At 39.4% G+C, this 17,454-nt stretch overlaps 1 protein-coding gene across 1 annotated transcript; it reads left to right on the top strand.

Moving 5' to 3' along the window:
- The first annotated feature begins 1,480 nt into the window (after positions 1-1,480).
- NMU (neuromedin U) lies at positions 1,481-17,088 on the top strand. The gene is made up of 9 exons (XM_068404217.1): positions 1,481-1,631; positions 4,613-4,671; positions 8,509-8,556; positions 8,655-8,714; positions 9,252-9,281; positions 9,387-9,437; positions 11,463-11,537; positions 16,292-16,345; positions 17,053-17,088. Exons 1-9 carry the CDS (start codon positions 1,481-1,483, stop codon positions 17,086-17,088), a joined length of 564 nt encoding a protein of 187 aa, XP_068260318.1.
- Positions 17,089-17,454: the final 366 nt, after the last annotated feature.

Genomic DNA, 17,454 nt, shown 5'->3' with positions numbered 1-17,454 from the left:
TGTTTCACAGTAACACCTACTGCTCTTGTCAGGCAGCTTTACTCCACCACCCATTACTCACCCCGCAGCCAAAATCCACTGAAATGGTCTGCTTTGGTTCTTACAAAAGAACTGTTTTGGAAGATAACAACCTCTAATATTGTACCACTGCACCATTGCTGGACCATGATGCAACATTTCCTTTGAAAGTTAGAAAAAAGCAACCAAGGAAAAAGATAGGAGTGAATGGGAAAAAATGGGAAATACATCATAAAGCTAGACTAAATTGGGAGGTGCTGCCCTGAAAAGCTCTCCGTAGCGTTTCAGTGTTGGAGCTGTACCTCAGCTGGGCAGGACCTTCCTGGAGGAAATGGCGAGGTAGCAGACACAGTTAGACACGTGTCTTTGGAGCAAGCCAGACCCTGCTGCTAGGCTGAGTGCAAGGAGCAGGTCAGCACCAGCCCGAGCATCCTGCTGGGAGTGGGGATGACTGGGTGGCTCAGGCACCCGCAGACTTGGGTAGCAGGTCTGGTAAACTGGGGCTTTCTCTGTTTCAGGGGATGCTGGACTACGCTGCCCAAGTGTCTTTACAGACTTGGGGTCTGTGTGTATATAATGTAGTTGCCTTGGCTATTTACAGGTGTAAATAACGCCTGGGAACAAGGTCTGCAGCTGTATTTTAAGTAAAATGCCTTGCTAAGGACCATATTAGGTTTTTAATCCCCAAATACTACCATATTATTGAGTTCTGTTTCATGGTGTGGCATTTCCTGTGTGTGTATTTAAAGCATGGGGGAAGTCAGGGACCGGTCACAAGCATGCAGTGGCTGGTCCTCCAGAAAACCCACCGATCGGCAGGTCCCAGGACAGATGGGTGCATGTCCTCAGAGCCTCACGTCCCAGCCGCTGACGGCCTCTCCCACACACAAGCGCAATGAGTTTTGACTCCCAGGTTCAGCTAGTTAGGGGCAAATCTGTGTGAGGTCTCACCATTTTAAATCGTGCCTCTTCTCCCCTCCACACCGGGATCAGACAGTGTCTGAACGCTCCCCCTTGCCACTTCCACATCACCACTCTGAACTGCGGAGCACAACGAGGGACAAGCAGCACCTTTTACGCCCGCCATCACGGCTGCTATCAGGGCTCAGGGTGTTTTACAGGCGTTTTTAAAAACATGGATTTTAATTAAAGACGGGGTTTAATAAAGGGCCTGGAGCCTGCTCAGCCCCTCATCTCGCTGCTAAGCAGGGGCACCCACGGCCCCAGCAAGGGTTACGCGTGGGTCTGCCCCCAGGGTGGGAGTGGGGCTGAGTACGGAGATGCCCGGCGGAGGGGGTGAGGGGTCTGGCCCGGGCAGGGCGGGCAGGGCGGCTGCCGCGCCCCCCCGCAGCCAGGCTCATCCTCCTCCACGTGTCAGCGAGATTTAAAAAGTTTGCGGAGGGAGCGAGGGCCTGCCCAGAAGAGCGGCGGGTAGGGAGGCAGCGCAGAGGACACGGCGGGCATGGGAAACCTCTGCCACCAGCAGCCCCCCGCGGCCACCCCCCAGCGCAGCCTGAAGAAGGCAGGGGACGGCGCGGCGCTGCCGGGGTCCCCGCTGCTCCTCCTCCTCCTCCTCCTCCTCCTCCTCGCCTCCTCCGTGCCTGCTTGCAAAGGTGAGGCGCATCCCCCGCCCCGCAACCCCCTCCTGCACTGCCAGTCCTGCAGTATTTTGGGGGTGAGGTGACCCCAGCAGGCTGCCAGCCTTGCGAGGGGGCTGCGAAGCGAGCCGGTGCCCGCCTGCGCTGCCCGGCTGCGCCGCGCTCGGGTGCGGGGCTGCGGCACAGGCAGAGGCGCGCAGGAGGTCGCAGCTGCTGGCCACGGCTTCAGGGGCTGGTTTTGGGGGGCTTCCTCATGTATCCCGGCAGGATTCCCTGTCCTGGCAAAACTACACTCCAGCAGCTTGGGGAAGTGGCTTTTGTTAAAAGCGATTATTTTAAATATCATTTACTCTGAGTTAAAAGCGATTATTTTAAATATCATTTACTCTGAGTTAAAAGCTAAGAAAAGAGAAACGATACGTATCACGGAACTGTTGGAAAATTTAGAACCCTTTGGATGTCATTTAGCCTAACCTGAAGCAGTATTTATTGCATGAGGAATCCCTGGGGGTGAGGTTAAGTGGGAAAGGATAGAGCTGCTGAGCTGCTTCAGGCATAGAGCTTGGTTATCTTGATTTAATTTGGAATGTTGTCTTACACCTGAAAGTTGCTATTTTCGTAGCAGGGAGCGCTCGTGAAACGAGCACGGCTAATGGGCTTTTTACAAAACGTACTCTCTAGTCTATTTTCCCGCTCCAGGTAGACTAACTACTTATACGTTGTGAAGTTGAGTTTTTAGAAGTTGGCAGAATTGAAGGATAAGAGAACAAAATGTGTCATAGACAGTGGCAATTTTGTAAGAGGATTTCCTTCTCCACGCTCCTTTTGAATAGGATTGCTTCCCTCTTTCTTTTTTTTCCCCCTCCCTCCTACGGTTATTTTGTACATGTTACAATATAACTTCTTGTTTCCTTGTGTGTGCTGTTGTGTATGTGTGTAAATGAATGAAGTACTGTAGGCACTGCAGCATTGTGCTGGATGGGGTGATGGAGGGACACCCCTTGGCACTGGGAGGAACATAGTCCTAGGTGTGAGCGCAAAACAGATGGGACTGCACATGAATTAAGTTTTGTGAATAAGTGGAGAAGGGTTCATGAAACTTAGGAGCTGGAGAAATAATTGCATCTCCTCTGCCCAAAAGTTTACGTTCCAGGCAAAAAAAAAAAAAAAAAAAAAAAAAAAGCAAGCTGTAATATTCAGGCTTTCTTGCCTGCTGCCCTAAGCTTTAGAAGCTATTGGGTTTCTTCTGCTCCCCCTGGAAAGTCTCGGGAACCAGGCAATGGCAGAAGCAGTGTTCAGAGACAGGCAGGCAAAGGCTTAATGGGGAAGGCGTGTTAATTTGAAGTGTTGCCCAGTTCCACTCTTTGCAACCAGGATATCAGTCCCAGGCAATACTCCAATTTGAATATACCAATTTAAGAATAGAAGACAAAGTAAGAGAATGGTAGCACCTTTAATTTAATTGGCATGTTTCCTTGAACTAAAACAACATCCAAAAAAGCAAATTTTTCATTAGAAAGCAGTTTTCTTGTTATTTGAACATCTGAGAGATTTCAAAATATCTCACTTCCACATAGTGTGAAATTTAAAGTCCCTTTAATTTTTTGGGGGGACTACAAGCATCCAGAATAATTAGTCACCTTAAGTCTGTGTCAGCACCAAAATGTGGTTTTGAAATCCACCCCTTAATGCCTGAAACAAACAATTGTTGTAATTATTGTTATTAGTGGTACATGTAAAACAAATGGAGATGATGGGCATTCGTACCCTGCTCACCTGGCCATTCTAGCTAAGTCTGCCTTCACCTCTTTTTTGTTTAATTTGGTTCAATTATTTGAAAAAAATGTCACCACAGGTAATTATAGACTGTCTGGGAAGTTATAAAATCTCTATTAATTTGAGGTCTTTAAGAACAGTGTATAAACTAGTTAGGCATGGCTCATGGACTGCAGCTTTGGGCAGCGGGATAAATTAGATGTCTTTGCAGGGTTTCCTGCAGTGTACAGATAAATCACAACCCTCTCCAGCAGCACCAGTCTCCCTCCCAGGTGAGTTACAACACATCTCCTGACTTGTATGCTTGCATGGTGTCTACTGTACTCACAATTCAGTGATGCTCATTTCTATTATTTACAGAGGCTCTAATAATACATTGCTATTAGAAATACACTGCCAGATAAAATATCAGTGTGGAAAGGTGGATATTCTGGGCGCTGTGTGGGGAGGGACCCAGAGATAGTGACTTGCCTGGGTGGGCAGAAATGGAGAAAGGAGCTGCCCCCAAGCCAAGCACGGCATCACTGCAGCATTATGCAGTCAGTAACACATTCAATCTTCTAAGGGACTGAGCTTTTCCACATCATATACGCCAAACAGAGGAAACAAAGCCAGTTACACATGTACTGCCTATCACCTTCTCAAAAACACCATGTTTATATCACAGGCATTATTCATATGCAAGTGTACGTTACATAGCACATGTTTAATTCTGTAATTGTAACATACAAGAAAGCAAGAGGTAGGATTCAGATTCCCAACTTGTGATGCGTGTGCTGGAGGTGAGCTGAGTTCTCGGAAGGCTCGAGGTTGCAGGTGCTGGAATGTGTTTTCCTGAGCAGGTTGTAGCATTCAGGAGCTGCCATGCAAATTTTCTTGCCTGCTACTTATCGCTGAGAATGGACTAGTGCTAGCCTGACCCTCAGTGAAACCTGAGTAACTTCCACACTCTTTATTGCTAAGAGACATGAGCATCCGTATCTGCTGTGAAGAAGCCTCCTGCTGTGTTGCTAACATAGAGCAGGCAGAAACTACTGGACAAACCCCACGACACCCGGGGCAGCAGACTTCCTTGGACCACGCAGCTCTCAGGCTTTGCAGTTAATAAGTGTGCTAGGTATCATATCATGTTCAGAGTTTTTATTTAAATCACTGACACCAGATACTTATACAAATGACCTTTGCTGTACAGCATTGCTAAGTATAGTTTGTGCTTCCAGGTGCACCGATGCCATCCCAAGCACTCGAGGCAGATGAAGATTTGCAGCTGTGGAAAGAGGTAAGTATCACCTGCTATATCGTATACTCACATTTCTTCTGTGCCCATCCTTGCTACAGTCACACCTCACTCTCCAGTACTTCTCTTGCACGGAGTTCAGGTCCTTCTTCCAGTCCTGCTTCTCCTGTACGTCTCTTATCCTGACATCACCAAAGAGGTGAAACATCTTATTTTCCAGATTTTCTGAACAGTTGTTCCAGGAGGATGTTGAGGCTGGGTGTTGAGATGTAGTTCTGGGAAAAGACTGTCTTGGCTTAATGGAGAGCTATGTGTGATAATAGTTGTCATTTAACTGTCCATGCCCAGGTAGTCACTGTCCCTGGAAGCAACACAGTGTCCTGTCTGGTAGTTTTATAGTCCGTACATGGTATGCAGGAATTGTTTCAACTCATCCGGTCTTACTTCTTGCTTCTTCTGTTCTGCACATAGGGCTGGAACACTGTACTTAATCCTATCCTAGCCTCTCAATTTACTAGGTAAAGGATAACGTACTGTGTCAATTAGCCCCTCTAACATTTTGCTTCTGATCGCTATCATAACTTCCACTCTCCTCTTTGAAATGAACATTTGTTTTGACTCTAGGATGTGACACATGTTAATGTTGGCTCTTCCCTGCCCTTTTGGAACAGATGGAGCAGCAGGGCATAACACGCAGAGAGGGTTTAGCCTGCAACTCGCATGCCCTGGCGTTGCTGTAACCTTCAAGTATTCTGTTGACATTTAATTTTGTAGCTTCTGATAACATTAGAGAGCAAGTGACTCACCAGGGGTACAGATATGGAGAGTAGATGTCTCCCTATTGAGGCCATTACAGGAGACACTTCTCTTACTGTCAGCTCCCCTTAGTTCATATTGGAAGTATTGACTCAAAAACTAACATATTTCTAGGCTGGCACTTGAACGAGCCCTGGTGATGTTTATCCCGTGGGAAAAAGTGGTCTCTTGGGAAGTAAGATCCTGACAGCTACAAGGAGTTTTTGAAAATAAGTTATTTACATTCTGGATTAAAAATGCTGGTTTATACAGTTCTGCATTTATTGCTAAGATTTGCTAGTTGTAAGGCAGGATTTGTCCCTGTGGCAACTGGAAACAAAGGCAAAGATCCTGTCGATTTCAGTGAAGAAAAAAGTATGCATAAGATACTAAATTCTGTGTAAAATTACATAATATAAACAATATAAAGCTTGCTAATACAGCAAGAATAATGGAGGACTGGAGAAGGTCTAAGGGAAGAGAATTAGATACATAGCTATATACCCTAAATCAACCTGATTACAGAATCATACGAGTTCAACAGAGTTTCTTGGAGTGAAAAGAATCAGTTCTTCCCTGTTTGTTATTTTACTAGTAGATCATTCAGGAGAAGCCACACCTCTAAACGAACCTTGTATTTTCCAGGAATGACTCCTAGTTTATAAATATGGGAGCTTTGTAACTAAGTATTGTGTTCCTTTACTTGTCTCTCACATCCTTTTTTTTTCTTTATGTTATTTAACCAACCCCAAACAGCTCACAAGCTCCCACCCTCAGGCCACATTTCTGAAATAGGAGAGAAAACTACGAAGAAGATGCATCAAGGATGATAGAAACGATTAAATTTTTACTTTTTAAAGAAAAGAATTAAGAGACACTGTGGCTTTTCCTCAGCCCTTGCTTTGTCCATGCAGGTTTTAGCTGAGCAATACCTTGCCTTGCATTGTGTCGAACACAAAGCAGTCTCTGGCTTGTCCTGCTACTGAATTATGGTAGTTCTCTAAGAGTCACCTCCAACTGTAAAACAAGAAATAAACCAATAAAAAACAAACAAAAAAAATCCCTCACCAAGAAGAAACAGCAATTTTTTAATGTAGGCTTCCAAAATGACTTCAGCTTAGTTTCTCTCGTTCACTGCTGATTTCTCCCTCTACATTTTCTTACTCTGAAAGTAGTGGAGCTGAACTAATGTACCCAGAGACAAACAAATGCAAGATGAAGGGAAAAGAGAATGGAGAGGAGGTGTTACCAACAAAAACTATTTGAAAGGGGAATTCTGTGAGCTATTAGCTTTCCCACTATCTCTACTAATGCTTTCTCATAGATTGTCTCTAGAGAAATGAATCATCTCTTGTCTTGAAGTACTCAGATATGCATTATTCATTTATTGTTTTTTTTTCATTTAATGTTTTTATTGCTAAAGAGTGCTGTTTAGGGCTTTTTACCTATAATAAAATCATAAGACCCATTGCATTGCTTACTCTTTATTTTAAAAAATCCCATGTTTTTTATGCAGTCTGTGAACAAGATGATTGGCAAAGCTTTTTGGCATCTGGACTAACAATATCAAATATTCAATGGAAAAAAAAAATAGTACACACCAATGGAGGTTGCTATTGATACAATTTTAAAGATATATAATGAAAAGTTAAGCCTCTTTTTTCATTATTATTAAAATGTGCAGCTTCAGTTGGAGTACTGGAGATTTCTTCTTTTCCTTAAAGAATACTTTGAGCTTTCAGCAGTGGTAATATTACTTCCATGAATTCAAATAGCCTTTATTCCATTTCTTCTCCCTTCTCAGTTAATAACTCCACTAAAAATGATTCAGTATTATGGTATTTTTTCATTTTGGAAAAGACACAAACAAAGGAGGATGTGATTAATTGTCTACACAAGGTCATGAACAGTAGGGAGAGGATGGGTAGGAATCACTCATTCGTTACTTCTTCCAAGACAAGATAGTGATAGTACTGAGTGAAGACAGCTTTGAAAAGATTGATCAAGACAAACAGAAGTGGTATTTCACGCAGTTTTTAGGAAACCCTTGCTGCAGGATGTTGTGGATGCTAAATGTTTATGGTGGTTCAGAGAGAGATTAGTCAAATTCACAGCACAGAAATCCAGTGAGCTTTATTACAAAGGACCTACCTCCGATTCAAAGTGCTTGCACTACAGGTTGCTGGTGGTTGGAGAGCATGGGTTTTACTCAGCCACTGGTCTTGTCTTAGGCTCTTTCTGTGTGTCGACATTTGGCCATTTTTGGAGATAAGATGTAGAGCTAAATGGACATTTGTTTTGATCCAGATGAAATGAGAGTTGGGAATTCTTGATTTGGTTTGGAGATTTATTTGTTTTGGTTTTGTGTCTATATATGTCATATTCTGTTCTGTGCTGACATGTCTAAGTTCATCAGCAATTACTTCTTCCACTGTGCTCTTTGAGTTTAGATCCCTTGAAATATATTGAATATATCTCTTACTAGTACTGTGATTTGGGAACCACCTCCTTTAAACAAAATCTTGTAAGTCTCCTCATTTGCCAAAGAAATCACTGCAAACCTCAGATATTGGCTGCTTGGTGACTCACACAAATTGATTGGCATGAATAAGATGTGCTGGCATCACTCAAGACATGTGTGTGTCATACACCTGCAGGGATGCTGGAATCCAATTGGAAGAGTTGTGTTTGAGGACTGCTCGTTGAGTCACTTGCTTTAGTTTTGTCATTTTCTTTGCACTTTTGTATAATCCAAAGATTATCACAGAAGATATTTAAATTCATAATCCATAGCCTAGATGCTTAAAATCATAATTTGAAATATGACTTAGTCTGAGAAGATTACAAATAAGAGGGGCATGTGGTGGGTAGGATAATAAAGGACAGAGATATGTATGTGTTAGTCCAGATCAAGAAAGTATAATTTTTTCTATGTGGTTAAGGCCTTTTTTTCCCCTTGAATGCAAAATATTTTCCTTACAGTGGACAAGCTTGCCATGCACTGAACTATTTCTGAAAATATACATATTGCACTTGTTTTTATTAATCTGACTTTTTAAAAAAGGACTATGTGAACTTTTACAGATAAACGATGCATGTTCTGCCTACCTGTTCACAGATTCTCAGCCTCAGGTGAGTCAGACAGAGGTTACTTTGTTAATTTGGTACTATTCGTTATATGCAGTAGGATTGGAAGTGTGATACCTGAGTTCATGTTTTCTTTGCATTAGGTGTCCAGTACACTGGAAGAACTTTGTGTTTTGGTCATGCGATTTCACCAGAAACCACAGGTAACATACACAAAAGACTACTTATCATATTTGAAGCCTCATCTCTCAGTGTGCCAGTGTCTACAATGAATTCTGAGGACCCAGTATCTGAAGTATCACTGAGTGGCAGAAGTAACACTATCAGTTCTTACTCTGAAGTGTTATGTGTCCTAATCCAACACCTATTAAAGATAACAGGGAGACTCCAATTTTGGAAAATAATCTCCAGGTTGGATACTAGGTTTTAGGTGTTTTTATTGCTCTAGATTAGAAAAATTATGAGATTTCAATGGATAAATAAATTTACTTAGGAGAGTCTAGGGATATACTGAGGAGCATCTGCTAAAACCATCTACTTTTCTAGTGGAGAGGAATCAATGCTGTCTACAGAGTTTGAAGAGAGTAGCTACATTGATGAGCAAAGACATGTAACATATCTGTCAAGGAAGGACAATATTCCAATCCAGTACTGAAAAGTTTATAATGTAATCAAAACTGTCCATTGCTTTTTTTTTTTTTAACAAATAAAAGCGTCTGTACCGATTATTATTCCCACAGGGTTTAGATGAAAAAGACAACACCAAAAGGGTAAGATTTCTATGTATGTTTTATGATCACACTAAAATTGTCAAGAAAATCTAACACCCTTCCCCTGTTTTGTAGTAAAACCCCACTTTTAATTTTTTTGAACAGTTCTTATTTCATTATTCTAAGACTCATGACTCAGGCAACTCAGACATCCTGGTAAGTGGCATAGCACCTCCTTGTGAGTACATGTGTGCTTGTACATAAAAACAAGGTAATGTTCCTTTTCGCAGTAGTCTCTCCAACTGTATAGCAAGCTCAAAACTGGGAGTTTCGTGTTTAAGATACAGAATGTGTTTTAATAACATGGGAGAGGATCATCAATACCCTATAGGTGTGAAAGAAGATGACCAAACATTAATGGAATCCCAACTCCATCTGAATCTCGTAGTTTCAACATTTAAGAATAAGATCAAATGCTTTTTTCTAGTACTGGTACATAACGTATGCAGTGAAACAATGCAGATTTATAGATGCCGAGAACATGACCATGAATATTAAGAACTCGTAATGAATTTTTATTAATTATTAATTAAATTGTATGTATTTATTTGTGCATGTCATAAATACGTATCAGGCAAAACAGATTTAGGTCTCACTCACATTTTGCATTATATTTTAAATGAAAAATATTATTTGAAAAATAGCCTAGTGTTGTTGCTATAAAAATATTCTCGTAAACCAACAAATAAAATACTAGTGATCCATTCTTGCTTTTAAAGTGCAAACATAGTCTGTTATTTCTGTGCATTTATGTGGTTTTTCTGTGCACCATAGAATTTTGAGGAAGTTAAACATATTCATGTTTTCTCATTTCTTAACAATCATTCTTATATGTTAATGTCCATTTTTGCCTTGTTCTTACATTGCTTCAGAAATAGGTGGTATATTTCCTAGAAAGTGATATTGCTGATATTGGGGTCAGTGTTGTTGTGATAGAGCTACTCTGGAGGTTTTAATGGTAATCAGGGCACAGTGAAATGAAGTATTTCTGCTGCTGCTCCTGGTGAAGAGGTTACTGCATCCCCCTTTGTCCACATCCTGAATACCTTTGCTCCTGCCTGCCCCTAGAGATGATTGCTGCTTTCTCACTTCTGGTTTAGATGTTCAGTTGACTATTTTCTAGCCCAGCTCTCGGAGATACTAACTTAGGTGAGATCCATCATCCCTTGGCTTTATTAACCTGCCTCCACTGATGGCAAGACAGAGCCCAAGTGGCCAGCTGGGATGCCCTTTAACTCCTCCACTCACATCAGACTTCTACTTTTTTAGATGTTATGATGCCACATTGCCTACCTTAGCCAGACTGAGAAATTGGCTCCAAGTAGGCAGGTTCATTTTACCAATTAAGTACATTAATACTTTGGTTTCTTTTCGTTGTATTACTTTTGTAAGAAGTATTGTATCAAAAATACATTATTTTTAAAATTACGTTTATATGAGTTGAAGGTTTAAATTGGTTGACGGCTCATAGGTTTTTCTACTTTATATCTCACTGTGGACCTCTCTCCCCAAGCCCACGTGGTTGTGTTTTGCCAGGGGAGCACTTACACTGCACACAATGCCACTGTGCTTATCCAGGCTATCTGCAAGCTTAAAGTCTTGTTGAACACAAGGAATTTCATGATTGGAGCTTGTCTTTTAGGTAGAGCAACCAGTGCCACGGTTACAAACTTTACTCGAGAATGGATCCCTCCTGCACACTGTTTTCTAGCAAAAAAAAAATTGTTTTTCTTTCTTCAGTTTAATTATTTTGAAGTAAAATTAACTTTTCAATACAACGGAGATCGAAGCTACCAATTTACATAGTAGAAAACTGTAGAAATGATAGTACGAGCACTGTATGGAAATATTCTCTGTAGCACTCACAGAGGCTGATCAGTCTGAATAATTGCAATTGCCTGGGCAAGTCTGTAAACAGTTCTGAACTTTCAGTGAGTAAAGGTGAGGATGCATAGCTTTTTCCTCCAACACTGTCTGAGTCACATTCATAGTGTAAATATAACTTTTAGTGCCTAATGTTGTCAAGTCAGAATGTTCAAAAAATAAATTTCTCAATTAAAATCTTCCGTCCTTTTTCGGTGCATGTTTGGTCCAACAGCCCGTACTGTGGAAAGAATCTTTTTTGCATCATAGGGTCCAAATTTCATTGTTGCTCATGTGTCTGTGTTCATGTCCTCCCAGTCGTCTGTCCTGCATCCTTTGCTGCAACTCGTTCCCCAGCTTAATGAGAGAAGACTGAAGAGATACAAAGTGGACGTATGTAATCTTAAACTCTGCACGCTTGCATTCTCACACTTTGTGATTCATTAGCTCTTCTAAAAATGTCCTTGTAGACCTGTCTGCTCATAACATTTTTATTTTCAAATTTAATATCACACTAGTGTATTTTCATTAGAAATGTGAGGGGTTTTTATATTCTTAAATTAGTCAAAAAGAATCCTGCTGATATTTAACACTTAAAAACAAAAAAACACTGAAGTAATATACGCTTAACACAGAACAGTGGTAGAGCACAGAGCCTATGTATCAAAATGGATCTGTTATTTCTTTTATAAAAAGAAAAATACTTTCAAATTTATCTGTACCATTATATTGCAGTTGAGTTATATTTTTCTAGGGGCATTCTTTTTTTTTTCCCCATTTGGAATTCAAACTGTATCTACTCCTTAAACATATATTATTTATGACTTATAGCACTAAGAATTTCCAATTTAAAGGCAATTTTACTGTTTAACTTAAGGTTCAGGTAAGAAAGTTCTCTGTGGAATTAATTTTCTACAGAAAGTAGTGTGTTCTGGAACAAAAGTCTCACACAGAGAGAAATAGCCCTGTTGTTTCCAAAATACCATAAAATTTGGGTATGTTTACTGCAAATGCAATTTCAAATTTCAAAAATCGCAAAGCAGATGGATAGCAATGTCCATCTCTTTAATGGAGCTATGGAGAGAAGAGAAAAATGCAGGCTGATATATAAGAATCTTTCTCTATAAGAATACTGAATATTCTTGTATAATAAAGAATACCAAAATCTAAGACCCAGCTTCTTCCTGTTTTACAATAACTTCACCTTGGTTATTCCTTAGATTAATTGATATGATTCCGTATATTCATTGATAGGCAAGTTAATTTAGGTGTATGAAGACAGTATTTAGAACTCAGGTAGTGGCATCCCCTTAAGTAGGACTTTTCCTTTATTAATCCAGATAAAGGCTGTGTTGTTAACTCCCACATTTTCAATGAACTCTTAATCCTATGATAATGTATGTCAACTTTCATCTAGTCATGTTTGGGGTCGATAATACTACCTACCCCTATCTTCAGATCACTGCATAATCTCAACTGTATGCCCTGAATCACTAGGAACAGGATGAAGAGCACAACAGAAAACATTATTGTGTCAATTTAAATCCCATCTCAATATTAGACACGCATATTAAACTATAGGCAAAGAGGTTACAACTTTCTTCACCGAAAGGGTTGTCAAGCATTGAACAGGCTGCCCAGGGAAGTGGTTGAGTCACCATCCCTGGAGGTATTTTAAAGACTTGTAGATGTGGTGCCTCATGGCAGTTTTATTTTTAGTGGGCTCAGAAAAAGAACTATAAGGATATTTTCCCAAGTAATAATAATATCAAACACTACAGAGTATATCAGTCAGATCATGTGTCTTTATATATATATTTAGAGTCACAATACATATGACAACTCACAAATGAAATTTAATAAAGGTCTTCAATTTAAGAGTTGTCAATCTGTCATGTGACATATAATTTAGACTTTTTTTTTTTACATCAAAGAAACACCAAAGTCCATACTCTACAAATCTGTAGGAAAAAATTAAAAAGTATACTAGATATCTGATACAAACTGTAAACATACACTGATATAAAAAGTCCTTTTTTTTAGGATAGTGTTTGGAAACATTTCTTCCAAAGGAAATTAAAAAAGCAAACAAAAAATGCTATAGCGCTTGGGAATGAGCCCAGAGCAGGCAGATATAAATTTGTGTCAAAAGACAAACATTTTATCAAGCTTCTTTTTGTAAAGTACCTCATTTTAATCAGATTTTTAAAGTAGAAATGAAGGAATGATGATGAGTATTATGCATTTCCTTGGTCATCTTTTCAAGTGGCTAATGTTTAAAAGATCTGTCTCCTAATATTTGTATTCTTGTACTCTTAACTAGTGGTACATAGCAATAGCATTAGTTAGAATTCCAACCATTCCGCATTGTGATAAGTAGTAGTCTTTAATTTGCAATCGTGATGTTATGCATTATGAAGTAATGACGTGGCCAACACTTACAGAATACAGCCATTTTAAAATATTCATACAAATCTAAGGAAACAATTAAAACAGCTCTAAATTGAATTGCATTTTATAGAAAGCAATTTCTTTGATTTTCTGTTCTCAGTTCCTGCTGTGAATACCAGTCACCTTGTTAAAGGTGTTACTTCTGTACAGTGCATAAACACCAGACGTTTACAAAGTGCTAACATCTTCTGGAATAAACTTCCTTTTCAGGCTCTTTTGGTTTGGGTATTTTTGCATGCACCTTATTTATTTTAACGTCATAATAAATCTCTGAAACTCATCCATATTACGCTTATCATACTTATTTATATGTCAGACTTGCGCATATTTTAGTTTAAAAGTTTAAAATCCTCTCTAAATGTTATTGCTGAGGGCCATACCCATTTATAAGAAAATTAAGAAAACACTGAAATAATCTGCCATCAATAATAAAAGTATTGCAATTATTCCCTGACCGTAAGAAAGCAATAAATCTGTCTTTCCAAGAGACTCTACCAGATGGGCTGATGGGGAAACTGCATACGTAAACTTTAAAGCCAGTAGAGGATCAGAGCAACCCTGCCTAAGATGTGCAGAGGAATTCCGATCCCCCACAGAGCAGGAAGCCCCCGTGTTCCTCTGGGCTGCCCACCTTTGGTTGGACTGTCTGACTCTGGTGTCACAGAACGTGCTTCAGGAAGGGTTAGCTTGCTGCTGGGTTTTTTTCCTCATTCTGTGAAGAAAACCGGAACCTGCTGTACATAAACACACCCACCTCTCTCCCAGACCAGACAAGGAATTGAAAAAGTGGATGGGTGAAGGAGGAAAAATGCTTTCTTAAATTTATTCTTTCTTCCTGGTTTGGAGTGACACCAGATTTTGTCATGAATTTGATTTCTCTTGAGCTACATCTTGGCTGACATAATATGATCTATGAAAGAAGATGCAAGAGCATTTTGTTGGCAAGTCAATCTAAGAGACTGAACAAAACTTTTAGAGGGCAAGCATTAAACTAAAACTCTAAATAACAATACTTCTTCACAAATACATATGTTATTGTATACATATATATATATATGCAGGTTTGTGAATATACATACATATACATCACAGCATGTATTAATTATTTTTGAACATCTTCAAACCCTTGGAAGTTTAGAAGGTGGGTGTTACAATGAAGACAGGTTTTTAACTCCAGTTGTTTTCTAATACCAACCTTCTGACATGAAATCAAACAAGAAAACTATGTAATCTTCTTTAAGAGGTGTCTGGCTGTAAGCAGAGAATGACATTTTAACATAAATCACAATTCCATATTAGTAATTGTATTCTTGATTCCTTTTATGTTCTAGATCAATTTCCTTAACTTGCAACAGCTGCCTATTCTAGTTTCTATTTTTGTTCACACATTGAATAGAAAAATTAGAAAAATAATGAAATATAAATACCATCAGACACTCCAATGACAATCTACAAGACTCCATTAACAAACAAATTTTTAGTCTTTTTAAATATAAAAAACTATAGTATTGAATGCTTTATAGATCTGAAATGGGTATTTCAAACCAGGTAATGCTATAATGAGGTGAACAATATAAATAAAAATAATCCAAATGTTTTACGTACAGCAAAGAAACTGGGTATCATGGTATACCTGATGAACTGAAGTCACAATTAAAAGCAAGACTCAAAAATGATGTTCAGTTTAAACCCTACTTCATTTGAAAGCTTCCTTAGATTGAAGCTACTCCTGTGTTTGGAAATGATGGGAACCATTCTCTTTTACACAATTCATACAGCGTTAGAATAGAGCATAAAGGGATGTTTTTCTATGACAACTCAGGTTATGATCGTTAGCCAAGGGATCAAATAACTCCAGTTTTTAATTGAGAAATAAAGTCCATCTAAATTTTATGTTCTGATAAGCACAAGATTTGAACTATTTTGTTTCTCAATTGTCCTGTCTCCCCACCTGCAGGACCGACACCTCACTCGTATGTCGGATATTAACACAAGCAATGAAAATGCTGTGATTAAGCTTATGTGTTCACTATCGTGAAGGTCTCATTAAAGCAACTGGTTACTTCATGCTTTGTACTTGTTACATTTTAATGGAATTCCTATTTTCTTCATCGTTCGTTCCCCCCACCTTGCTGTATGGAGCAGTAGACAGTTGTTTCTCAATGTGTGCAGCATGGGCAGGACAGAATATCATAAGCACTGTTTTCTTTGGGAGTTAATGTGAGAGGGGTGATCATGATACACCTTTGGGAACAGTCTGGGATCTCATTCCTGAGAGGAGCCCAAGTATTTCTGGTATTTAAGCTTTGCGTTGCTGTCCTTCTGCGAGGTGCAAAGACCAACTCTACTTTGTCCGTCGAGATTCCACTACCACGAAGACACTCTGGTTGTGTCTGGGTAATGAAACCTGGAAAGTCAAAGGCAAAGGCTGCTCATCATTACTAGTACCATTCTAAAGCAATCTGAACTGAGCCAGAACTTGAGGTGGAATTTGGCCCTCATTCATATGTTTTCTGCTATTTCTACATGACAACATGAACTTCTTGTTACTGACATGGAGAAATACATGTAAAGCATGCCTTAAGGTGCAAGACTGTATAGTAGTACTGAAGAAATATTTTTAATATGTACATAACCAACCTCTTTATATGTATTCATTTACCAGAGTAGGTATGATTTTAAATCCTTTTTTCCAGGAAGAACTTCAAGGACCTGGAGGTATTCAAAGCAGAGGCTACTTTTTCTACAGGGTATGGTTTGTTTGACTTCTTTTCATTTTGTGATGAATGCTACAAAACAAAAAGTAGAGAGACCAGTGAATTACAGTAAGAATTACTGTGACAGAGGAAACTTTTTTCAGTAAGAACATCCAACTGTATAGAACTACTTAAGATCTGCTCCAGACACTTTCTTGGATTAAAATAAAGGCATAATAGGAAGTTTTTGTACATTCTTCTCCCAAGTAACAAATGATAGGATGAGAGGAAATGGCCTCAAGTTGTGCCAGGGGAGGTTTAGATTCGATATCAGGAAAAATTTCTTCACCAAAAGGGTTATCAAGCATTGCAACAGGCTGCCCAGGGAAGTGGTTTAGTCACCGTCCCTGGAGATATTGAAAAGATGAGTAGATGTGGTGCTTAGGGACATGGTTTAGTGGTGGACTTGGTAGTGTTATGTTAGTGGTTGGACTTGATGATCTTAAAGGTCCTTTCCAACCAAAATGATTCTATGATTCTATGGCTCGTTCTTCAATCTATATGTAGTAAATTTTACTGTATAATTCTCCTCCAGAGGTGGATATACGTTAAACAATAACTGGTCTCAGGTTTATCTTTAATGATGATCACATTGGCAGAACCGAGAAGTTTACCAGTTTCTATACATACCAAGTTGGGTGGGGCTTTGTTATTGAAACCAGTCAGTTTTATAGAGAGCTTATTGAATATTTGCCTTTCAGCCACGCAATGGAAGGAGATCAGTGGATTTTCGCTAAGGAGGTATTTATTTAATACTTTTCATAACGATCTATATTTAAATTAGTTTATTTTTATACAAATAGGCCACAATATTTATGTTGAGAAGTAGACTCAGAAAGCCTTTAACTGTGTAGTCAACTTAGACTTCCACAGACAAACTTCTCCCAGATGTGTTAAATTCACTGATCTTCAGATGAAGGGAATAGAAGCTGTAGGTACGCAGTTCCTAGAGCAGAGAACATAGAGGTGTTTCTGGCAGCAAGAATTGCAAAATATCCCAGATTTGTAAACAGTTTGGAAAGTTACCAATGAGGATAAGTCTATGTCAAGAAGAACTAATTCAACTACCTGTCAAATACATACTGAGAAGTAAACTGACATCC

This window comes from Nyctibius grandis, chromosome 6 (genome assembly GCF_013368605.1).
Source record: "Nyctibius grandis isolate bNycGra1 chromosome 6, bNycGra1.pri, whole genome shotgun sequence".
Taxonomy (NCBI): domain Eukaryota; kingdom Metazoa; phylum Chordata; class Aves; order Nyctibiiformes; family Nyctibiidae; genus Nyctibius; species Nyctibius grandis.
Note: the sequence above shows the minus strand (reverse complement) of the source record. Positions and strands in the feature narration are given on the sequence as shown.